The 24196-nt window shown below is 44.4% G+C and overlaps 1 protein-coding gene across 2 annotated transcripts in view; it reads right to left on the bottom strand.

Moving 5' to 3' along the window:
- LOC144592971 (SWI/SNF complex subunit SMARCC1-like) overlaps positions 1-24196 on the bottom strand; it is a 96691-nt gene that overhangs the window by 14931 nt on the left and 57564 nt on the right. Inside the window, exons 18-26 of one of the 2 annotated variants that reach the window (XM_078398370.1) lie at positions 23366-23482; positions 21282-21341; positions 18485-18743; positions 17364-17525; positions 16218-16276; positions 15219-15345; positions 13334-13500; positions 11959-12093; positions 6529-6847 (exon numbers count right to left, since the gene is read on the bottom strand). In XM_078398370.1, the coding sequence (XP_078254496.1) occupies positions 6529-6847; positions 11959-12093; positions 13334-13500; positions 15219-15345; positions 16218-16276; positions 17364-17525; positions 18485-18743; positions 21282-21341; positions 23366-23482 (1405 nt within the window). The remainder of the gene's footprint in view (positions 1-6528; positions 6848-11958; positions 12094-13333; positions 13501-15218; positions 15346-16217; positions 16277-17363; positions 17526-18484; positions 18744-21281; positions 21342-23365; positions 23483-24196) is intronic. The other variant, XM_078398371.1, reaches the window with a different exon arrangement.

The following is a 24196-nucleotide window of genomic DNA, read 5'->3' as shown; positions in this document are numbered from 1 at the left end:
CTAATGGCTCATGTCGTTATCTTCATCTTTCATACGGTACCAAATGTACCAATACTAGAAACAACTATTAACTTGTCTATCTAAAGTGTCCAAAATATCAATCAATATTAACCCAGTCTAATGGTTACATTTTATTTTTACTCCTTCCCTAAAGACCAAACTGCCAAGTAATTATTCCGCATGTGAAAGGATTGGATAATTTAGTCAATTATCCTTTGTTCCTCAAACCAGGGGTTTGCAGTTTACATTCACCCACTTTGCCAGTTCATCATACGTAACTTGGTAGAGGAGAAAAATTAATCCTGTTTAGTTTAGAGATGCAGCGCAGAAACAGGCCCTTTGGCCCAACGAGTCCACACCGACCAGCAATCCCCGCACATTAATACTAGCCTAACACACTAGGGACAATTTTTACATTTATACCAAACCAATTAACTTGCATACCTGGACGTCTTGAGTGCGGGAGGAAACCATAGATCTCGGGAGAAAACCCATGCAGGTCACAGGGAGACAACACCCGTAGTCAGGATGGAACTCGAGTCCCCGGCGCTGCAAGCGCTGTGAGGCAGCAACTCTACCGCTGCACCACATTGCCTTGGTATTCTCAGAGTTGCACTATACTTCATGAAACCCAGAATAAATCATCGGGAGTTAATGGACTCAGTCAATATTAGTTTGCTCTCAAATATAATCATCATAACATGAAATAATTATTCTTCATGGCTGCTCAAGCAGTCATCCCTACAAAAGTTTATAGCTTTTGAATATGACTATGCAGACAGTGCAAAGAAAATCTAAATACTCTTGGTATTATGAGGTACTATAACACAAGGAACAGCAGATATAGACAATAGGTGCAGGATTAGGCCATTCGGCCCTTCGAGCCAGCACCACCATTCAATGTGATCATGGCTGATCATTCTTAATCAGTACCCCGTTCCTGCCTTCTCCCCATACCCCCTGACTCTGCTATCCTTAAGAGCTCTATCTAGCTCTCTCTTGAATGCTGGAATCTTGCATAGAACACAAATTGCTGGAGTAACTCAGCATCACTGGAGGACATGGACAAGCGGCATTTCGGTTTGGGACCTTTCTTCAGTCATTCTCATCTACTGCATGTGGTACTCCCAATGTGGTCTCCGTTACATTGGTAATACTAAGCATAGACCTTGTACTCAGTCCACCAAGGCCTGCTGGATCTCCCAATTGTGAATCATTTTAACTCCCCATTCCCACTGACCCTTCTGTCCATGGCCTCCTCCATTGCCAGATTGAGGACACATCACATCTTATTCTGCGTGGGCAGCTTACAACCCAACAGTATGAACATAGAATGCTCCAATTTAGATAACTAACCTACAACACCACTCCCCTTTCCCCCCTCTCCCCCACCTGGATACACAACCAATGCTCCTTCTCTTCTCCCCCCACCCATATTCTTTCCTCTGGCTTCACATTTCATGCCTCTTCTTTGCTTCTCTCACTACCTTTTGTCTTTTCATCACTGGCCTTTGTACATCCATGGGCCAATCAAATATTGTCCTCACCTGTATCCAGGTGAAAATCGTACCAGGCTTTGTCCTGCCCCCACCTCTTCCAGCTTTCCCCACCCATACTACGATCAGTCTGATGAAGGGTCCCAACCCGAACATCATCTATCCACGTTCTTCAGAGATGCTGCCTCACCCACTAAATTACTCCAGCACTTTGTGTCAGCAAAAATGCTGGCGTTTTCTGTAACTAATGTTATCATTGAAACTCCATTACAAAAGCAGGAATAATTCAAGGCAGCAGTATATTACAGTTTGTAAGTTGGAATATGAGAAAGCATCAAAGGTTCTTCATAGGAAATAAGGCGAATTATGCATGCGTGTTTTGAAATTAGATTTGCCAGAGCAGACTTTTTTCTCCCAAGCTAAGCCCGATTGAATTTTATTCAGAACAAATAACTGCAAAGTAATTTTGCTTGGATTTCAAAAATAATAATCCATTGGGAAAAACACATGTACAAAAAACAATTAAAGACCCAGCCAGTGGCTTGAAATATTGCAAGTGCTTCATTGCATTAGAAGGACCAGAGTGTACAGGCATCTCACGTTTACCTTTCAGAGACACAGCGTGGAAAGTCCTTCCGCCCACCAAGTCCACGCTGACCAGCGATCACCCCGTACACTAGCACTATCCGACACACTGCGCCACCCCGGTCCGAATTTGTGGAATTTATTGTCCAGAAGACTTGAGTCCATGTCCATGGATGTTTAAAGCAGAGATGGACAGATTCTCAAATAGTACACGTGTCAGGAGTTTAGACTTTAGACATAGACTTTTGAGATACAGCCACGAAACAGCGATCTCTGTAGACGATTATTCTACAGAATAGGGATAATTTACAATTTTTTAACCAAACCTACAAAGCTGTACATCTTTAGAGTGTGGGAGGAAACCAGAACACTTAGAGAAAACCCACTTGGTTACAGGGGGAATTTACAAACTCTGTACCGACAGCACTCAGAGTCAGGATTCAACCCGGTCGGTCTCTGGCGCAGTAAGGCAGCAGCACTACCACCCGGTTACCTGCATTTGATTAATGAGTTTTTGGAATAACAGTTGCTCATTTAATACCACAGCCTGATTTAGGCGCTCAAATGTTTGAAATAATGCACTCAATATTACACCTGGCAGTGTAGTGGTGCACATGTTTTGATATATGCACTGCTTTTCATGAATGCAACACCCACATAACATGCAAGGTGCCTGCATTCTGGATGGTGAAACGGCAGTTAACAAGGCAACAAGAACTGCCCGAGGTGCTAATGAAAAGAAATGCATCGACTCAAGAATATTCCATCTCCATCCACGAAAGGAATACTACAAGAACCGATAGGCGTCGTAAACAGAATATAGATTTGGTCAAAGATAGGCACAAAATGCTGGAGTAACTCAGCAAGACAGGCGGCATCTCTGGAGAGAAGGAATGGATGATGTTTCGGATCGAGACCATTCATCAGACAAAGGGAAACGAGAGATATAGACGGTGATGTGGAGAGGTAAAGAACAAAAAAGATTTGGTCGACAGTAAAACATGTATAAAAAAAATACTTGCGTTGCCCAATAGTTCTGCTTTGCATTGACTTATTTTGAATGTTTAGCTGCCAATGTTAATAGTTCTGCTATCTCAAAACTTAGTTTCTCAAACATTTAATAATAATAATATAATATGCCTTTATTGTCATTGTCATTGTACGAACAGTACAACAAAATTAGAAGTGCTCCATCTGAAACAGTGCGACAGTGCAAATCTTCCAAAAACAATCGCACAATAGACAATAGGTGCAGGAGTAGACCATTCAGCCCTTCGAGCCAGCACCGCCATTCAATGCGATCATGGCTGATCACTCTCAATCAGTACCCCGTTCCTGCCTTCTCCCCATACCCCCTCACCCGCTATCCTTAAGAGCTCTATCCAGCTCTCTCTTGAAAGCATCCAACGAACTGGCCTCCACTGCCTTCTGAGGCAGAGAATTCCACACCTTCACCACTCTCTGACTGAAAAAGTTCTTCCTCATCTCCGTTCTAAATGGCCTACCCCTTATTCTTAAACTGTGGCCCCTTGTTCTGGACTCCCCCAACATTGGGAACATGTTTCCTGCCTCTAATGTGTCCAATCCCCTAATTATCTTATATGTTTCAATAAGATCCCCCCTCATCCTTCTAAATTCCAGTGTATACAAGCCCAATCGCTCCAGCCTTTCGACATAAGACAGTCCCGCCATTCCGGGAATTAACCTAGTGAACCTACGCTGCACGCCCTCCATAGCAAGAATATCCTTCCTCAAATTTGGAGACCAAAACTGCACACAGTACTCCAAGTGCGGTCTCACCAGGGCCCGGTACAACTGTAGAAGGACCTCTTTGCTCCTATACTCAACTCCTCTTGTTACGAAGGCCAACATTCCATTGGCTTTCTTCACTGCCTACTGTACCTGCATGCTTCCTTTCAGTGACTGATGCACTAGGACACCCAGATCTCGTTGAACATCCCCTCTTCCTAACTTGACACCATTCAGATAATAATCTGCCTTTCTATTCTTACTTCCAAAGTGAATAACCTCACACTTATCCACATTAAACTGCATCTGCCATGTATCCGCCCACTCACACAACCTGTCCAAGTCACCCTGCAGCCTTATTGCATCTTCCTCACAATTCACACTACCCCCCAGCTTAGTATCATCTGCAAATTTGCTAATAGTACTTTTAATCCCTTCATCTAAGTCATTAATGTATATCGTAAATAGCTGGGACCAACTGCACACAAACACAGGAACCAACACAATAAGTACCAATATCAATAAAAACCAATAAATAATAAATGAGTTTTGCACCTAAGATGCTGTATATATTTTTAAAAAGTGCAAAGAAAGTGAGAGTCAGTTGGTATTTCAGTTTGCAGTCCTCTCCTGAATCCTTACCATAACAACTCCATTCTAACTGGCAACAAATCTTTTAGAGCTGAAAAACTGCTTACATTCACAGGGCACAAGGTTCAACAGCCTGATCAGCTTTTAATGCCTTGAAACGTCACCTTCTTGAATTGATTTACTTTCATGGTGGTATTCACCCTGGCAACTGAATGAGTGCAATCCCATCATCGACCTTCATTGAGTAAAGGTGAAAACCCTCCAGCTAGTCAAGAGAGGCACTCACTGCAGACTAACCAGCTTCCCATATCATCTTAGTGCTCCAAGCACATGCTGGATCAGTTACGTATATAACACATGGCAATCCCATGAATGTACGAGGTAAAAAAACATGTATATGAATGCAGACACAAGTGACTGCAAATGGGCCATTCTTAGTCAAGTGTGTGACCAAAAATGTGAAAAATAGTGGAATACATCCCATCTAATTCTGAAAGCATTACAGGTATATTGTTTTGTACTGTATGTGTGTTGAAGTTTATCAAGTATAATTCATATGTTACGCTGACAATGTTTGTTTAAGGTTAGAGGTCAAATGTGACTGGTCACGTGTGTGGGCCATACATGGTCGCACACGTGACCGGTCATATTTGACCTCCGACTCTAAACAAACATTGTCAGCGTAACAAATAAAAATTTCACTTGATAAAGGTCAACATACATACAATACAAAACAATATACCTGCAATGCTTTCAGAATTAGAAGAGATATATTCCACAATTTTTCACATTTCTGGTCACACACACGTGACTAAGAATGGCCCAAATGCAGATATCTGGAGCATCAAACTGCTGAAGGAACTCAATGGGTCGTGCAGTGGCCGAGATGGTTGGATCTCTGCACCCAGTAAATTTATTTTAGTTTTCGTTTAGAGATACAGCACAGAAGCAGGCACCGGCCCAATGAGTCCATGCCTGCCAGTGATAGACAATAGACAATAGGTGCAGGAGTAGGCCATTCAGCCCTTCGAGCCAGCACCGCCATTCAATGCGATAATGGCTGATCACTCTCAATCAGTACCCCGTTCCTGCCTTCTCCCCATACCCCCTCACTCCGCTATCCTTAAGAGCTCTAACCAGCTCTCTCTTGAAAGCATCCAACGAACTGGCCTCCACTGCCTTCTGAGGCAGAGAATTCCACACCTTCACCACCGTACACTAACACTATCCTGCACACTAGGGACAATTACATTTTTCTAACGACCAATTAGCCTACAAACCTGTACGTATGTAGAGTGCAAGAGGAAATCGGAGCACCTGGAGAAACCCAACGCGGTAACAGGGAGAACGTACAAACCGTGTGTAGACAGTACCCGTAGTCAGGATCGAAACAGGGTTCCTGGCACTGTGAGGCAGCAACTCTACCACTGCACCACTGTGCTGCCCCGATACTTGAAGCTACAAAAAACTAAAGATGCTGGTTTACAAAAGAAAACACAAAGTGCTAGAGTAACTCAGTGGTTCAGGTAGATGCTGAAGCACTTTGTGCGGTTTTTTTTCTAACTGACACCTAACTGAGATGGCAGCCATTAAATGAAAATACAGTTGCATTAGTTGCTTCAACCCAAAACATCATCTGTGGTCACGGTGGCACAGCAGTAGAGTTCATGCCTTACAGCGAATGCAGCGCCGGAGACCCGGGTTCCAACCCGACTACGGGTGCTGTCTGTACGGAGTTTGTACGTTCTCCCCGACCTGCGTGGGTTTTCTCCGAGATCTTCGGTTTCCTCCCACACTCCAAAGACGTGCAGGTTTGTAGGCTAATTGGCTTGGTAAATGTAAAAATTGTCCCTGGTGGGTGCAGGATAGTGTTAATGTGGGGGGATCGCTAGTCGGCACGGAACCGGTGGGCCGAAGGGCCTGTTTCCACGCTGTATCTCTAAACTAAACTGTTCATTTTCTCCAGAGATGCTGCCTGACCCGCTGAGTTACTCCAGCACCTTGCATCCTTCGTTGGTATAAACCAGCATCGGCAATTCCTTCCTAAACACTTAGCTGCTTCGTTCTACACAAGCACCTGGTGCACCATTGTGGACACAATACTGACCTAGCTGCTGCTGCTGCTGCTGCATCTGATGGTGCATCAATGGATAAGGCGGTGGCAGCACTGGAGCTTGCTGCATCACCCCCATAGAGCCAAGTTGTTGCATGCCCGGTGCAGAGGGAGTGCTTTGTGAATGTTGCTGCTGCTGCTGCTGCTGCTGCTGCTGCTGCTGCTGCTGCTGCTGCTGCTGCTGCTGTTGTTGCTGCTGTTGCTGTTGCTGTTGCTGCTCCAGCTGCTGCCGGGCTCTCATTTCAGCATATTTCAGCTGCTCCATGTGGAAGGCCTGTCGCTCCGTGAGCAGCTGCTGCCGTTGCTGTTCCAGCTGAAACAAGGTGCAGAAAAATCACTGAACAAATGAGCACGTTAACAAATGATCTTGCCTCAGGGCAAGCAATTTCGGAGGTTTAATTCTGCTCGACTGTCCGGGTATCCTTAATTTTCCAAAATGACCTGATTTAGTGTAAATATTATAAGAAAATAACTGCAGATGCTGGTACAAATCGAAGGTATTTATTCACAAAATGCTGGAGTAACTCAGCAGGTCAGGCAGCATCTCAGGAGAGAAGGAATGGGCGACGTTTCAGACTGATGCAGTCTGAAGAAGGGTCTCTACCCGAAACGTCGCCCATTCCTTCTCTCCTGAGATACTGCCTGACCTGCTGAGTTACTCCAGCATTTAGTGTAAATATTATAGTCTATTCGATCCTTGATGACTGGGAAAGAACTGCAGCTGCTGGTTGAAGTCAAAAGTAGACACAAAACGCTGGAGCAACACAGCGGGACAGGCAGCATCTCTGGAGATTCCTTATGGGTGACGTTTCGGGTCGAGACCCTTCTTCAGTCTGAAGAGTATCGACCCGAAACGTCACCCATAAGGAATCTCCAAAGATGCTGCCTGAACCGCTGAGTTACTCCAGCATTTTATGTCTACCTTCGATCCTTAAATAATGACGATAGGGCTAAACCCAAGTCGGTTCTTTCTAGGTTATCATTGCTCAATGAATGTAGTATTGAATATTCCAAACGATGCTGCCTGAACTGCTGAGTTACTCCAGCATTTTATGTCTACCTTCGATCCTTAAATAATGACGATAGGGCTAAACACAAGTCGGTTCTTTCCAGGTTATCATTGCTCAATGAATGTAGTATTGAATCTTCCAATTTTAAATGATCTCTCACAACCTCCATCACCCTTCTCACACCTCCCTCTGCACTTGCACCCCTCCCACTCTATTACGAAATTTGCAACTCTTCAATGCATCTGTCTGACACCCTGTTTTAATCATCCGTCTATCTACCCCCCCCCCCCACCCTCTCTCCTTGCCAGTGTCCTCCCAATACCTGCCTTCCACCTCTTCCTTCCCCCCACCCCCCAGGTCCCTATAATCAGCCTGAAGGGTCCCGACCCAAAACGTCACCTATCCATGTTCTCGAGAGATGCTGCCTGGCCCGCTGAGTTCCTCCAGCATTTTGTGTCCATCTTAGCTTTAAACCAGCATCTGCAGTTCATTCATATACAGAGCATCCCAACCTGGTTCCTTTCTTTATCAACCTACCAAGTCGATACTGGGAATTAAAATCATGGCTTGCGTTATTCAGTAAATCATTTGTCAGTATTGTCAACTGGATACTGGAGAGTTTGTTTACATTTACTAAGGATTATAGCATCCGTCTAAGCTTTCTTTCAGGAGAATTTATACAATTCCTTTTTACTTCAATTTTATTGGCAAACATTGGGTAGCACGGTGTTCCAGTGGTAGAGTTACTGCATAAAACCGCCAGAGACCTGGCTTCGCTCCTGACTACAAGTGCTTGTCTGTACATTCATAGAAACATAGAAAATAGGTGCAGGAGAAGGCCATTCGGCCCTTCGAGCCAATACCGCCATTTATTGTGATCATGGCTGATCATCCACAATCAGTAACCTGTGTCCAACTTCTCCCCATATCCCTTGATTCCACTAGCCCCTAGAGCTCCATCTAACTCTCTCTTAAATTCATCCAGTGATTTGGCCTTCACTGCTCTCTGTGGCAGAGAATTCCACAAATTCAAAAATTCTCCCCGTGACCTGCGTGGGTTTTCCCTGGGATCTCCGATTTACTCCCACACTCCAAAGACATACAGGTTTACAGGTTAATTGGCTTTTTTAAATTGTAAACTGTCCCTAGTGTGCGTAGAGTGGTGTTAATGTGCAGGGATCGCTGGTTGGCACTGACTCAGTGGGGCAAAGGGCCTGTTTCCGCATTGTACCTCTAAACTAAACTAAAAATCTGTAATATTTTCACAATTGTATTATTGGACGTTGCAGTGGATGAATACATTGTCAGACATGGCTCCTAGTTTTTATTTAATGTTAAGCTGGGATAATTCTTCTTCCAGCAAAGAAGGTCGAAATGATATTTGACAACAGCATGCGAGATCGTGTTATTTTGAAAATGTAGTAAAAGGAGATGTTGTTCCCTTTGGCTGATGATTGAAAGGCTGAAGGCAGAGATTTAAAGTTCAGGCAAAAGAAAGTGCAAGATAATTGCAGACAATAGAAAATAGGGGCAGGAGGAGGCCATTCAGCCCTTTGAGCCAGCACCACCATTCACTGTGATCATTCTCAATCTCGTTGTACCCCATGTACAATGATAATAAAGAAATATTGTATTGTATCATCCACAATCAGTAACCAGTTCTTGCCTTCTCCCCATACCCCCTGACTCCGCTATCATTAAGAGCTCTAACTATTGAAAGCATCCAGAGAACTGGTCGCCACTGCCTTCTGAGGCAGAGAATTCCAGATTCACAAGAAAAGGTTGCAGAAAGTGCAAGGAAGGCGTAAGGAAATTTCCGCAAAGTAAAAAGTGCTTCAAACTAGGTTTTCGAAGAAGAGCAAGCCATGCACTCCTCCAAAGGGCGGCACAGCGGTAGAGTCCCTGCCTGCCACGGATCAATCCTGACTACGGGTGCTGTCTGTATGGAGTTTGTACGTTCTCCCCATGACCAGCATGACCCACACCCCAAAGACGTACAGGTTTGTAGGTTACTTGGCTTTGGTAAATTTGTAAATTGTGTAGGATAGTTTTAACGTGTGAAGATCCCTGGTCGGTGCGGACATGGTGGGCAGAAGGGCTCATTCCACTCTGTATCTCCAAAGTCTTAAGTAAAGTGAAAAGGTTATTGAGGAATGAGCAGGGGAACAGGATTGCTGTGATTAGTGCCATAATGATACTACAAATATGTGGAACTATCCACATATATCTTTCATTTGATTTCACGCATGGATGCAAACTCTGGCAATGACATTGCGGTCAGACTTCTGTAAATGTGCTAGAATATTTGCAGCCATCATAAGTACCATAATGAAACTTGATGCATTTCAAGCTATCTGCATTTATGCCAACTTAACACATGTAAAAAACAAATTCCAAAGTGCAGGAGACAAAATCAATTTATAAGGTAATCCAAAAATAGTGTTTACAGGCCCCAATAGGTCTGGCAAGTAAGAGTTTTATTACTCCTTTGTTGGTATTATTGACAATTAATCACTCAAGTCTTTATTGATTGTGGACGATCAGCCATGATCACAATGAATGGCGGTGCTGGCTCCAAGGGCCGAAAGGCCTCCTCCTGCACCTATTTTCTATGTTTTTATGTTTATGGCAGGAGGAATGTCCAGAATCTGAACAGAGGTAGGTTTTGATTAAACAATTGCATTTTTTATTCCATGAGAAATAAGCATTTTTTCAGGGGAAAAATATTTATAATGTCCCTAACAACCATCACCAAATTCTCCAGATGCGCAATAGAAAGCATTTTTATCAGGATCTATCACAGCGTGATTTGGGAACAGCTCCATCCACGCAAGAAATTGCAGTGAATTGCGGACGTAGCCCAGACCATCACACAAACCAACCTCCCTTCCATGGGCTCCATCTACACCTCACGCTGCCTCGGCAAGGCCATCAGCATAATTAAGGACAAGTCGCACCCTGACCACTCCATCGTCTCCCCTCTCCCATCGGGCAAAAGGTACAGAAGTGTGAAAACGCACGCCTCCAGAGTCAGGGACAGTTTCTTCCCAGCTGTTATCAGGTAACTGAACCATCCCACCACAACCAGAGAGCAGTCCTGAACTACTATCTACCTTTGATTAGAGTTTACCTTGCAATAAACGTTATTCCCTTATCAAGTGTCTGTACATTGTGAATGGCTCGATTGTTAGACAATAGGTGCAGGAGGAGGCCATTCGGCTCTTGGAGCCAGCACCGCCATTCAATGTGATCATGGCTGATCATTCTCAATCAGTACCCCGTTCCTGCCTTCTCCCCATACCCCAAATTGTTATCACGTATTGTCTTTCCGCTGGCAGGTTAGCACGCAACAAAAGCTTTTCACTGTACCTCGGTACATGTGACAATAAACCAAACTGAACAAGTGTGTACAACTGTAACATGGTATCCCAAAGTTTGCATTCAATGCCACTATCCTGAAGGCAAGCCTGCCATATGCCTTCTTATCCACCCTGTCTAGTGATGTTGCCACTTTCAGGGAACTGTATAGTTGTACCCTTGTCTCTTCATTCAATAAATCTCCCCAGGGTCCAGTCATTTACTGCACATGTCTTGCCAGAGGGGATCAGAGGGACAATTTGATTCCCCTCCACACAGAGGGGTTAGACATGGAATGAGCTGCCAGAGGAAGCGTTAAAAAGATATTTTGACAGGTAATTGAATAGGAAAGGATTAGAAAGATACGGGCCAAATGCAAATAATGCAATGTAATATGTGATAAAGTTCTGATGAAGGGGCCCAGATTCAAGATGCTACTTCTACAGATGACACTTGACCTGCTGTTCCCAGCATTATTTGAAACAAAAATCGCATCCCATGTACTAATCACTTTAGTTTGTTCAAGTATCAAGTTCCCTTTGACACCAACAAATGGGCCATGTTCTCCAGGCAGCTTCTTAACTGTACGAGTCTTGAGTCTTGTAAGAAAATAACTGCAGATGCTGGTACAAATCGAAGGTATCACAAAATGCTGGAGTAACTCAGTGGGTCAGGCAGCATCTCAGGTGAGAAGGATTGGGTGACATTTCGGGTCGAGACCTTTCTTCAGACTGATTGAGTCTTGAGTCTCATTGTCTGTACTCGTTCTCACCAAGCACACAGCTAACAATAGCCAGTTTCCTTTGTCATAGTTCCCTTTTGGCATATATTTCATTCATTTGTTCTATATCTCTCTCAACATGACCATCTATAGCTCTCGTTTCCCTTTCCGTTGACAGTCTGAAGGAGGGTCTCAACCCGAAACGTCACCCATTCCTTTTCTCCACAGATGCTGTCCGACCCGCCGAGTTATTCCAGCTTTATGTCTCAATCTTACTATGTATCAAACTGATTGGATTCCTTCACAATCTCGAGCATCAGAACAAAAAGATTTTACCGCTTCTCTCTCTCGATCCATTATGGTTTCCAATTCCTCGAAATGGCGGAGTTTTATCTCCAGTTTCTTCATTTGGGTTTCCACCAGAAGAGCCACAAGGGACTTGATCTTCCTCTCCTCCACGGCTGCGAGATGCTGATGTAAAACGAGGAGAATCAGCGACAAATTCCAGCAGGAAAAATTAAATCCAATAAAGACAATCCATTAATAGAAATTCTTCACTCAGCACGGAATGCATTTTATTCTTTTTTTTGGAATATGGACATGACTAACAAGATGGGCGTTTATTGCGTTGGGGAAAAAATGCAGATGCTGGTTTAAATCGAAGGTAGACACAAAATGCTGGAGTTACTCAGCGGGACAGGCAGCATCTTGGGAGAGAAGGAATGGGTGACGTTTCGGGTCGAGACCCTTCTTCAGACTGATGTCAGGAGAGGGGGCGGGATCCAAAGATGGGTCTGAAGTAGGGTCTCGACCTAAAACGCCTCCCATTCCTTCTCTCCCGAGATGCTGCCTGTCCCACTGAGTTACTCCAGCATTTTGTGTCTATCTTGGGTGTTTATTGCCCTGCCTAGACTTAGTAGCTTGACGAGCCATTTCTCACTGGGGTGATCCCTGATTGGCATGGACTTGGTGAGCCAACAGGGCCCTCTTCCACGCAGTACCTCTAAACACAAGTTTGAAAACACACACTTTCGGATCTTATTAATTTTGATTGTTGCTTTTGGCTGGCTGTCAAGCCCTGTGCAGGTTATGTCACTGAAGCATTTTGGGACCTTTCAATACTTCATAGATTAACCACTGGAACGTGGACATCTATTGATAGTAAGTGAGAATTCCACCACACTGCACGGATGCCTTGTATTGCCGGCCCCAAGTGTCCACTCTCATGCTTACTCAGGATATTTGAAGCTGGAACTTTGATTCCGCTAAGAGGAAAAGGAGAGTTCTCCTGGTGCCCTGTCCAAAACTTCTCAAGTAACAAAGAGTCAGTTATCTTACAGCTCGACGTGCCATCTTTCTGTATGCTTGACAGCTAACCAGTCAGCAGAAAGACAAAACATGATTACAATCGAGCCTAGACACTGTAAATGACTCGATTATAATCAAGGATTGTCTTTCAGCTGACTGGATAGCACACAAAAATTATTCACTGTATCTCTGTACACGAAACAATAAACTGCTGTATTTGTTTAGTTTACATAAATCTTATCCACATTTTCAGTTTGTCTCCAGATCAGTCACTTGGCCAAACAGCATGAAAACAGTCCCTTTGGCCCAACTCGCACGTGCCGACCACGATGCCCCACCTGAGCTGGTCCTACTTGCCTGTTCTAATTTAAGTCCATTAGAGTTAGCTCAGAAACGCAGTTACCTTTGCCTTTGTAGCAGCTGATGCCAGGGCTGCTGCAGCAGCCGTGACAATGTTTCCTTCCCCAATGTGATGCTCCAGCTTCTTCTTCCCGACGTCCAATTCTTTATCTTTACCGCTGATGTCAATATTCTCCTTGTTTTCTTCTTTATCTTTGTCTTCAGATCCAACTGGCAGACCAAAATAAGGTTTAAGAAAATGTGTGAAAATTCAACAATTATCAAGAATAGACAAGCAATTTTGGCATGTTGAAACAAGGAACTGTAGAAGGTATCACAAAATGCTGGAGTAACTCAGCAGGTCAGGCAGCATCTTGGAGAGAAGGAATGGGTGACGTTTCGGGTCGAGACCCTTCTTCAGACTGATGTCAGGGGGGGGGCGGGACAAAGAAAGGATATAGGTGGAGACAGGAAGACTGGGAGAACAGGGAAGGGGAGGGGAAAAGAGGGACAGAGGAACTATCTAAAGTTGGAGAAGTCAATGTTCATACCGCTGGACTGTAAGCTGCCCAAGCAAAATATGAAGTGCTGTTCCTCCAATTTGCGCTGGGCCTCACTATGACACTGGAGGAGGCCCATGACAGAAAGGTCAGACTGGGAGTGGGAGGGGGAGTTGAAGTGCTCAGCCACCGGGAGATCAGGTTGGTTAAGGCGGACTGAGCGAAGGTGTTGAGCGAAACGATCGCCGAGCCTGCGTTTGGTCTCGCTGATGTAGAGAAGTTGACATCTCGAACAGCGGATACAATAGATGAGGTTGGAGGAGGTGCAGGTGAACCTCTGTCAATAGACAATAGACAATAGGTGCAGGAGTAGGCCATTCAGCCCTTCGAGCCAGCACCGCCATTCAATGCGATCATGGCTGATCACTCTCAATCAGTACCCCGTTCCTGCCTTCTACCCATACCCCCTCATTCCGCTATCCTTAAGAGCTCTATCCAACTCTCTCTTGAAAGCATCCAACGATGTTGCATCTCCTGCTGTTGCAGGGGAAAGTGCCTGGGTAGGGGGTGGTTTGGGTAGGAAGGGACGAGTGGACCAGGAAGTCACAGAGGGAACTGTCTCTGCGGAACGCAGAAAGGGGAGGGGATGGGAAGATGTGGCCAGTGGTGGGATCCCGTTGGAGGTGACGGAAATGTTGGAGGATAATTTGTTGGATACACTGGCTGATGGGGTGGAAGTTGGATCTGTCGATGCTGGTTTACAAACAAAAAAGACAAAGTGCTGGAGTAACTCAGCGGATCATCATCGCTGGAGAACATTAGACATGTTGGTTTTGTTGTAAAGTTTTCCTATTAGCCCGTTTACCAGTCAGAACTGCTTACTAAATCCTACATTTAACACTGTCCAGCTACTCGTTGTAGCATTTTTAAAAATTACTAGACCAAGTGGACCCGTTGGGGCCAAACCTCTCCTGCATTGGTGTAGCACCCTGCCCTCCCCCACTCCCCTCAACCACCCCCCTCCCCTCGCCCCCTCTCCCCCTCTCCCCCCCTCCCTCCCTCCTCCCCTCCCCCTCCCCTCCTTTTAAACTTTAAAATGTGAATAACATCGATTTTAATAAAACTACTTGCATTATGACTGAAGTGACAATGGTGAGTAAGATGGGCCTAAAATTGTTGCGCTATCGTGTACCGTTTTGGCTGAAGTTCAGTCACAAACAAGATAACAAACGAGTGTTTTAGTATATAGATGCTGAACCAATCCAATTAAAGTTGACTGTTCCTTCATACAAGCACACTGAATGCAAAGATATCTCATTTGTTATTTAGCATGATGTCTGGCAGATGGCAAGCACTCACACTTTGGAAACAACAACACGATGCTATGAGAAGTTTATTCTCCATAAACACACACAATCGATTTTGGAAAACTCACTACATTAAACGTACCTGGTTTAACGTCAGTACTGGCCATTTCCACTTCTGGGGGTTTCTCCGACGGAAGTTCTTTGGGAGATGGAACTTGAATCTTCTCGGTATTCTCCGAAACTGCTTCAGTCTCCTCTTTGTGTTCCACCTGTTAAAAGGCAAGTGTGTCTGTTGAACACAAGCTCCTTTTCCGCATGCGAATAGCGTCATTGTTGGTACCAAACGCTGCTTGGACATCAATGACAAGGCGCACCCGGAAAACAGCAACAAGATCAGGAGAGAGGAGGGGGAAACTAGCTTGTGTACAGATCATTGAGAGATTGTGAAATACGCAATTAAAATTTAACAACTAAATATCAGTTTAGCACAATAATGGCAGATGTTGTCAATGGAGTTTAGTGCTCCTTTTCCAGCTAGCAGTTCCCATACATATAGTTTAGTTGACAGAAAAAGCGAGGAATCGGGGCCTTCGGTCCACCGAGTCTGTGCTGACTAGTGATCACCAGTACATTCGTTCATAAGTGATAGAAGCAGAATGAAGCCATTCAACCCACATCTACTCTGCCATTCAATTATCCATCCATCCATCTATCCATCTATCTCTGCCTTAAAAACATCCCACAAGCTAGGGACAACTTACACAAGCCAATTAACCTACAAATCTGCACGTCAATGGGATGTGGGAGGAGACTGGAGCACCTGGAGAAAACCCCCGTGGGTCACAGGGTAGAATGTGCAAACTCTACACACACACACACACACACACACACACACACACACACACACACACACACACACACACACACACACACACACACACACACACACACACACACACACACACACACACACACACACACACACACACACACACACACACACACACACACACACACACACACACACACCTGTAGTCAGGATCAAATCCGGTTCACCAACCAACCAAGATGTTAACCAAATTTGTCCTTCATTCATCACATTGAGCACCAGGACTGCTCAGCCCTCTGCAGAACAGCTCACCTTTTCAGTCTCTTGACTTTTCGATTCTCGAGTATCCATTTCCTCCTCTTCGACATCTGCTTCTCAGATAGAGAAAATAAAACGGAAGGCACAACTATTATAGAGCACCCATGAGTTTTGGTGTAGAACTTACAAGCTACATTGCAGAACATTCAGATTTCACCGCACAAGATTCATCTCATCAATTTGTATACAGCACCCCATGTCACCCAATACCAAAGCCCAAATAGACAATAGGTGCAGGAGGACCGTGAATCCTGCCGGTCCTGTCAAATATTAACCACTGGCAATTCATTCTTGCCCTTCGAGCCAGCACCACCATTCAATGTGATCATGGCTGATCATTTTCAATCAGTACCCCGTTCCTGCCTTCTACCCATACCCCCTGACTCCACTATCCTTAAGAGCTCTATCTAGCTCTCTCTTGAATGCATTCAGAGATTTGGCCTCCACTGCCTTCTGAGGCAGAGAATTCCTCAGATTCACAACTCTGACTAAAAAAGTTTTTCCTCATCTCAGTTCTAAATGGCCTACCCCTTATTCTTAAACTGTGGCCCCTGGTTCTGGACTCCCCCAACATTGGGAACATGTTTCCTGCCTCTAACGTGTCCAACCCCCTAATAATCTTATACGTTTTGATAAGATCTCCTCTCATCCTTCTAAATTCCAGTGTATCCTCTCATCCTTCTAAATCCCAGTGTAGATCCTTTCTCTCATAGATCCTTTCTCTCATAACATCTTTCTTCCTCCCCCCCCCCCCCCGCATCCTGTTACTCTTCATCCAGCCATCCTCCATACTCAACTTTCTTTAACGATATAGATTATTTGCTAGCTTTTTCCCCACAATTCACTCCCCCCACCCCTTGCTTGCTCACTCGGTTCTCAAGACCACGAGTCCTGACAGCCCTGTCAAATATTAACCAGCACATTGGGCTCCAAGAACAAATTAGCAGGCCCTTTTGGCAAAAGCAAAGTTCAATGCATAGGCAATGGATTTCATTTAAAAAATCTGGGGGATGGTCCTCACATGCTGAGGAGAACATGTCTCCTGGAACAAAACAAACACTAACAACAAGTCAATGTTCATTATAATCAGAAAGTGACTTGCTCCAATAATGCTGGCTGAGTGCAGCTGTTCTAACTCACCAGTTTTCTCTGGTTCCTCTGGAGCAGTGCCTGCAATGCCACTTTTTTCCAAGCCATAGGAAGGGTCGACTTTCCCAGAAGATCGGGCCATCTCTTGCACCTTCTTGACGTGCGCCTCCACCAGTTCCACTGGCACTTCCTCCCTGACGTGGGAAAATTCCTCTGCAGAAAGACATACAATCACACTTCATACCTTTTCGCCATCTCTCTGCCAATCCACCTCAAATGCCGATGCAGATCAAAGAATCGACATCCCTGATTATGAAGGTATCTATTCACAAAATACTGGAGTAACTCAGCAGGTCAGGCAGCATCTCAGGAGAAAAGGAATGGGTGACGTTTCAGGTCGAGACCCTTCTTCAGACTGAAGAAGGGTCTCGACCCGAAACGTCACCCATTCCTTCTCTCCTGAGATGCTGCCTGACCTGCTGAGTTACTCCAGTATTTTGTGAATAAATACCTTCGATTTGTACCAGCATCTGCAGTTATTTTCTTGTACTCCCTGATTATGAAAGTAACTATTTTTTTTGAAATGCCAAAGTTATGTCTTGTTATGCAAATTAGAAAGGTTGCTCCACCAAATTACATTGGCAATTTATCTGGTTTCCATTTCTACTTCTTGCAGTTAGAGGCCTTGGGAAACAGACCTTGCAACATGTTCCCTGGGAAATAGGCGAGGTGAAACCCGATAAAAGTATATAAAATTACGAGGTATAGATAGGTTTTATCTCTCCCCCAGAGTGCAAATGTCAAATACGAGAGTTTATAGTTTAGATTAGAGATACAGCGCAGAAACAAGCCCTTTGGCCCACCAAGTCCACGCCGACCAGCGATCCCAGCACATTAACACTACCCGACACACACGGAGGACGTTTGACATTTATACCAAGCCAAATAACTACAAACATGTACATCTGGAGCATGGGAGGAAACCAAAGATCATGGAGAAAACCCACGCGGTCACAGCGAGAACATACAAATCCGTCCAGCAAACCCGCAGTCAGGATCGAACCTGGGTCTCTCGCGCTGAGAGGCAGCAACTCTACCACTGCACCACCCGCGTGGCAGGACTGGGAAGCGTCGGGAGAACAGTTTTTGGAAACTATGTCCACGTTTCTCACCTAGAGCAGCTTTGGCAGCCGCTGCAGCAACTCGGGGATCCACAACAGAGGCCAGAAATGCCACAGTGCTCATCACAGGATTCCCAGACTGGCTGAAAGGAACAGGCTGGAAGGCCAAAGGACCAAGGGAGGAATCAGTGTCTTCAAGATATGGGTCTTCAATGGGGAGCCGCAGGAAAGACAGTATGCACTCATCTTGCGTGCGGCTTCCAACGTGCTCAGATACTTTGTTCCAATCATCCTTGTACATTTCCAGAGCCTAAAGATGAAAAAGATTAATTTCAAATAAATCAGCTGCAATTACATATGGTACATACATGTTTCTAAGGAACACAGGTAAACTCACGGCAGATGAGAGTCAGCAGTCCACCTGGATGCAGAACGCGAGTTAATACACAAAAGGACATAATTGCTGGAGTATAAGATAATAACTGCAGATGCTGGTACAAATCAAAGGTATTTATTCACAAAAAGCTGGAGTAACTCAGCAGGTCAGGCAGCATCTCAGGAGAGAAGGAATGGGTGACGTTTCGGGTCGAAACCCTTCTTCAGACTGACCCTTCTTCAGCATTTTGTGAATAAATACCTTCAATTGCTGGAGTAACTCAGCAGATCAGGCAGCATCTCTGGAGAACATGGATAGGTGGCGTTTCAGAGTGCTGGAGTAACTCAGCAGATCAGGCAGCATCTCTGGAGAAAATGGATTGGTGACATTTCAGGTAGAGATGTTAAAAAGTCAAAATGATAATGTCCAAAAGATACCATGAAATGTCACTGGCAAGTCAGATTAAAGAAAATCCCAAGGCCTTTTATATGTACAGTAAACCAAGACAATTACTAAGGAGAAAGTAACCAAGTGGAGGTGTTCAACAGAGTGCTGAATTTTGCTATGTCGCTGTAGTCTAGGGATTCTTTTTTCTTCAGAAGATTACAAGGAAGCAGATTGCATGCAATGAAATGCAAACAGCCAGGCAGCACTGCTACCTGCATCCTCATTCAGAATGTTTTTCCCTACGAAAAGGTGTTGGGGCTCTTGAAGACTATGAAGGTGGATAAATCCCCAGGACCTGATGGGAACTATCCCAGGTTATTGAGAGGCAAGAAGGGAGACTAAGGGGGCCTTGATGAAGATCTTTACATCTTCTCTGGCCACAGGCAAGGTCCCGGAGGATCCGAGAACAGCTAATGTTGTTCTTCTATTTAAGACAGGAAGTAGAGAAAAACCAGGGAACTATAGGCCAGTGAGCCTCACGTCACTGGGAGGGAAGCTACTGGAGACGTTTCTTCAAGGCAGGATTTACCTGGTTTCAGAACTGACTCACTGACAGAGTGTTGGGGTGGAAGGGTTATGGTGGAAGGACAATACTCAGGCTGGAGGTCTGTGACCAGTGGAGTTCTGCAAGTATTTGTGATATATTATATGACTTGGACGTAAACAGGTTGATTAACAAGTTTGCAGGTGACCCCAAGATTTCTGGAGTCACAGATTGTGAGGAAGGCCGTCAATGTATATGGCGGGATACAGATCAGCTACTGAAATGGGCAGAGAAACGGCAGATGGAGTTCAATCCAAGCATGTGAGGTCATAGAGTCACACAGCGTGGGAACCCAACTCGCCCAGCAATGTCCCAGCTACCCCACCTGCCTGCGCTTGGTCCATATCCCTCCAAACCGGTCCTATCCACGTACGTGTCTAACTGTTTCTTAAACAATGGGATAATCCCAGCCTCAACTACCTCCTCTGGCAGCTTGTTCCATACACCCACCAACCTTTGTGTGAAAAAGTTACCCCTCAGATTCATATTAAATCTTTTCCCCTTCACCTTAAACCTATGTCCTCTGGTCCTCGATTCCCCAACTCTGGGCAAAAGACTGTGCATCTACTCGATCTATTCCTCTCATGATTTTGTACACCTCTATAAGATCTCCCCTCATCCTCCTGCGCTCCATGGTGTTAGGTGTTGCACTTTGGGAGGTCAAATGTCAGGACAAAATATACAATTAATGGCATGACCGTTAGCAGTATTGATGTACAGAGAGGGATCCAGGTGCCCAAGTCCATAACTGCCTGAAAGTGACAACACAAGTAGATAGAGTGCCAAGGCTTATGACATCCTTGATCTGATAGCATAGAGGTATTGAGTACAAGCTTCAGGAAGTTATGATGCAGCTTTATAGGCCTATGATTAGGCTGCATTTGGAGCAATGTGTGCAGTTCTGACCGCCCCATTACAAGGAGGATGTGGAGGCTTCAGAAAGGGAGCAGAGGAGGTTTACCAGAATGACACCCCAAATAGGGGTATGGCGACAAGGAGATTGGAAAGACTTGGATAGTTTTCTCTGGAACGCCAAAGGCTGCAGGGCAACCTGATAAAGCTTATAAAATTTTGGTAGGCAGAGATAGGGTAGACAGTCAGAACCTTTTCCCCATTATGTAAAAATCAAGTATAAGCGGGTGTAATTTTAAGGTGAGGGGGGGAAAAAGGTAAAAGGAAATATACAGGGCAAGTTTTTATTTTCAAAAACAGAGGGTAGCGAGTGCCTGAAACATGCTGTAATGCAATAGTGACATTTAAGAGTTCTGGATAGGTACATGGAATGGAGGGATATGGATAATGTGCAGGCAGATGAGTTGGTATTGGCATCATGTTCGGCACAGATATTGTGGGCCAAAGGGCCTGTTCTTGTACTGCATTGCTTTATGTTCCACAAATAGCAATATTAAAAAAACACATTATTTTCATGCCATCTTCTGTTGTGCCACAACTCAATGAAGTTTCAAATGAGAATCACTCACCTCTAAAAGGAGAAGGGTTTCCTGGTCTGTCCAGTCTCTAGCTGCACTGGCTTTGCTTTGCTGCAACATAGAGGAAAAATGTGAGCATGCCAATAGACAATAGGTGCAGAAGTAGGCCATTCGGCCCTTCAAGCCAGCACTGCCATTCACTGTGATCATGGCTGATCATTCTCAATCAGTACCCCGTTCCTGCCTCCTCCCCATATCCCCTGACTCCACTATCTTTAAGAGCTCTATCTAAATCTCTATCTAAATTCCACAGATTCACAACCCTGAGTGAAAAAGTTCTTCCTCATCTCTGTTCTAAATGGCCGACCCCTTATTCTTAAACTGTGGCCCCTGATTGTGGACTCCCCCAACATCGGGAACATGTTTCCTGCCTCTAGCGTGTCCAGTCCCTTAATAATCTTATATGTTTCAATAAGATCCCCTCTCATCCTTCTAATTTCCAGGGTATACAAGCCCAGCCGCTCCATTCTTTCAACATACGACAGTCCCGCCATCCCGGGAATTAACTTCGCACCATTGGAAAGGTGTTAACATAATGCACTGCCACAAAAGTTAAGATTTAGTTGAAGCTTTCCTTTCATTTCTTCTGTCTGTGAACCAAGGCACAAAGTCTTAGATTCACAAGTAGATAGCAACGCTTCCAAAAAAAGACTTGACACACCAATGCACAGCATGGGCAACATGTTCATCTGCATTGTGCCAATCCACAGCGCGTTACCATCGCCATGGTTACAATTGCATTTTCCAGCAAAGATCATTCGATAATGAGAGACATTAGATCTCTATTCTGGGCTGAGAAACAATCAGAAGCTTTTATTTCCATCCGAATACCACATGGGATATGATTTAATCTGCAGGCTTCATCAACCTGTTGACGTAAACCACTGCTTCATTACAACATCCCACCTAAGATGTTAATTACACAGGCAAGCCAGAGTATCTGAAGATACTCCAGAGTCCTGGAACACTGAAAGTCTATTTTATGATGGTGTGATCAATGACAATTCCCAGAATTCATCAGGCTCCAAACGTCTACCTCTGACCATATTACCATGAGGAAGTGAAACACTACTTATCTTGATCCCATCAAACCTTATAGTAAAGCAATGGCAGAGGTTTAGGCACATTGTCAGTACCTTGATATTATTAATATGATTCTCTTGATATTTTTGGATGTTTGGGGTGGGGGGGGGGGGAGGTTGCTGGTTAATACACAAAAGGACACAAAGTTCTGGAGTAACTCAGCAGGTCGGGCAACATTTCTGGCGAACAAGGATAGGTGACATTTCGGGTCATAAACCGAAACGTCAACTATCCACTTTCTCCAGAGATGTTGCCTGACCTGCTGAGTTACTCCAGCACTTCATGCTCTTGAACTTTGTTGCTTCATTGCAAAAGATTCATTTGGTCTAGTTTATTGTTACATGTACAGAGAGAGGTACAGTGAAAAACATTTGTTGCACAAATGACAGATGAGGAAAAACCCCCAATTCTGACAGAAATTGTCAATTCCAGTTTCATTACGAAAATATAGAAAAATATCATTACACATGAAATCTAAACTGTTATTGGCGATTAAACTAAAAAAAATTGGAAGCTTTGGATGTGCAATTTCTGAATCAGAAAGCACTAATTTTTCAAATGGCAGCCAAAATATGAATGTGCCCAGATGGCAAATGGAATGTAATAAAAAGGAGCCAAGTCATTTTTGCGTCTAAACAAAATGGATAATTTTAGCACACATAAATAGGCTCCACGGTTCAACTCATCTCTTTCCTGTTCCTACCACAATTCATTTCAAGTTTCCTTACATAGGAAAATAGGTGCAGGAGGCAGCCATTTGGCCCTTTGAGCCAGCACCGCCATCCATTGTGATCGTGGCTGATCATCCACAATCAGCAACCTGTGCCTGCCTTCTTCCCTTGATTCCACTAGCCCCTCGAGCTCTAACTCTTTTAAAATTCATAAAGAAATATTTATCAATTTTTTTGCATCCAGCTGAGTTTCCGTGAATTCTCCCTTCCAAAAATCTCCAGACCCATGGAAATCCCTTCAAGTAAAAATGTAACGCTTACTTTAACCAAGGTGCCCTTTCTTGCGTACATGTCTGTCCGCAGCCCAAAGTTCTGCAGGTCAGTCGGTTTATCCTTCAGCTTTTCTGGGAAGTTCAACATCTGTTGGGAGGCCGGAATCTGCACCAGAGTTTGAGGTTTTAGTGGACATGAAACAACAATGTGACTTAGTAATCCAAATCTAGGTAAACAGTTTGCTTATGATTTCAGGCATGTATGGCCTAAATTTAGTCAGGGCATGAAAGCAGCCCCTTGAGCTCACTGAATTGACACCGACCATCGATCACCCGTTCACACCGGTTCCATGTTATACCACTTTCGCATTCACTCCTTACACATTAAGAGCAGTTATACCAGCACATCTTTGGGATGTGGGAGGAAACGTGAGCACCCGGAGGAAACTCCCGCAGTCACCGTGGGAACGCGCAAACTCCAAATAAACAACCCCCCAACCCCAGGTCTAGATCAAACCTGGGTCTCGGGGGCTGTGAAGTAGCAGCTTTACCAGCTGCACCGCCCAAGCCTCGAATTCAATTTTTTTTTTAAACACATGGTAATTTGCACAAAAACAGGGCTTAAGTTATAATATTAAAAAGGGAAGATTAACCTCATTGGGTGCAGTGAAGGTAAAGTTTGTACCTATTCAAAGATTCAAACCAAAAATACTTGCTTAAAAACTACACGATGATCCAAAATAAACACCAACACCAAGTCTGGAAATCCACATCTGATTTACCACAAAATCAAACTTTTCCGGGCATCACGATTATCAGTGGTGCAAAACATTTTATATTTAATAGCCTGTTATTTAAATAAATGCACATGATGATAACT

Source organism: Rhinoraja longicauda, chromosome 4, assembly GCF_053455715.1.
Source record: "Rhinoraja longicauda isolate Sanriku21f chromosome 4, sRhiLon1.1, whole genome shotgun sequence".
NCBI classification, from domain to species: Eukaryota; Metazoa; Chordata; class Chondrichthyes; order Rajiformes; family Arhynchobatidae; genus Rhinoraja; species Rhinoraja longicauda.
This window is presented reverse-complemented; position numbering and strand designations above follow the sequence as displayed.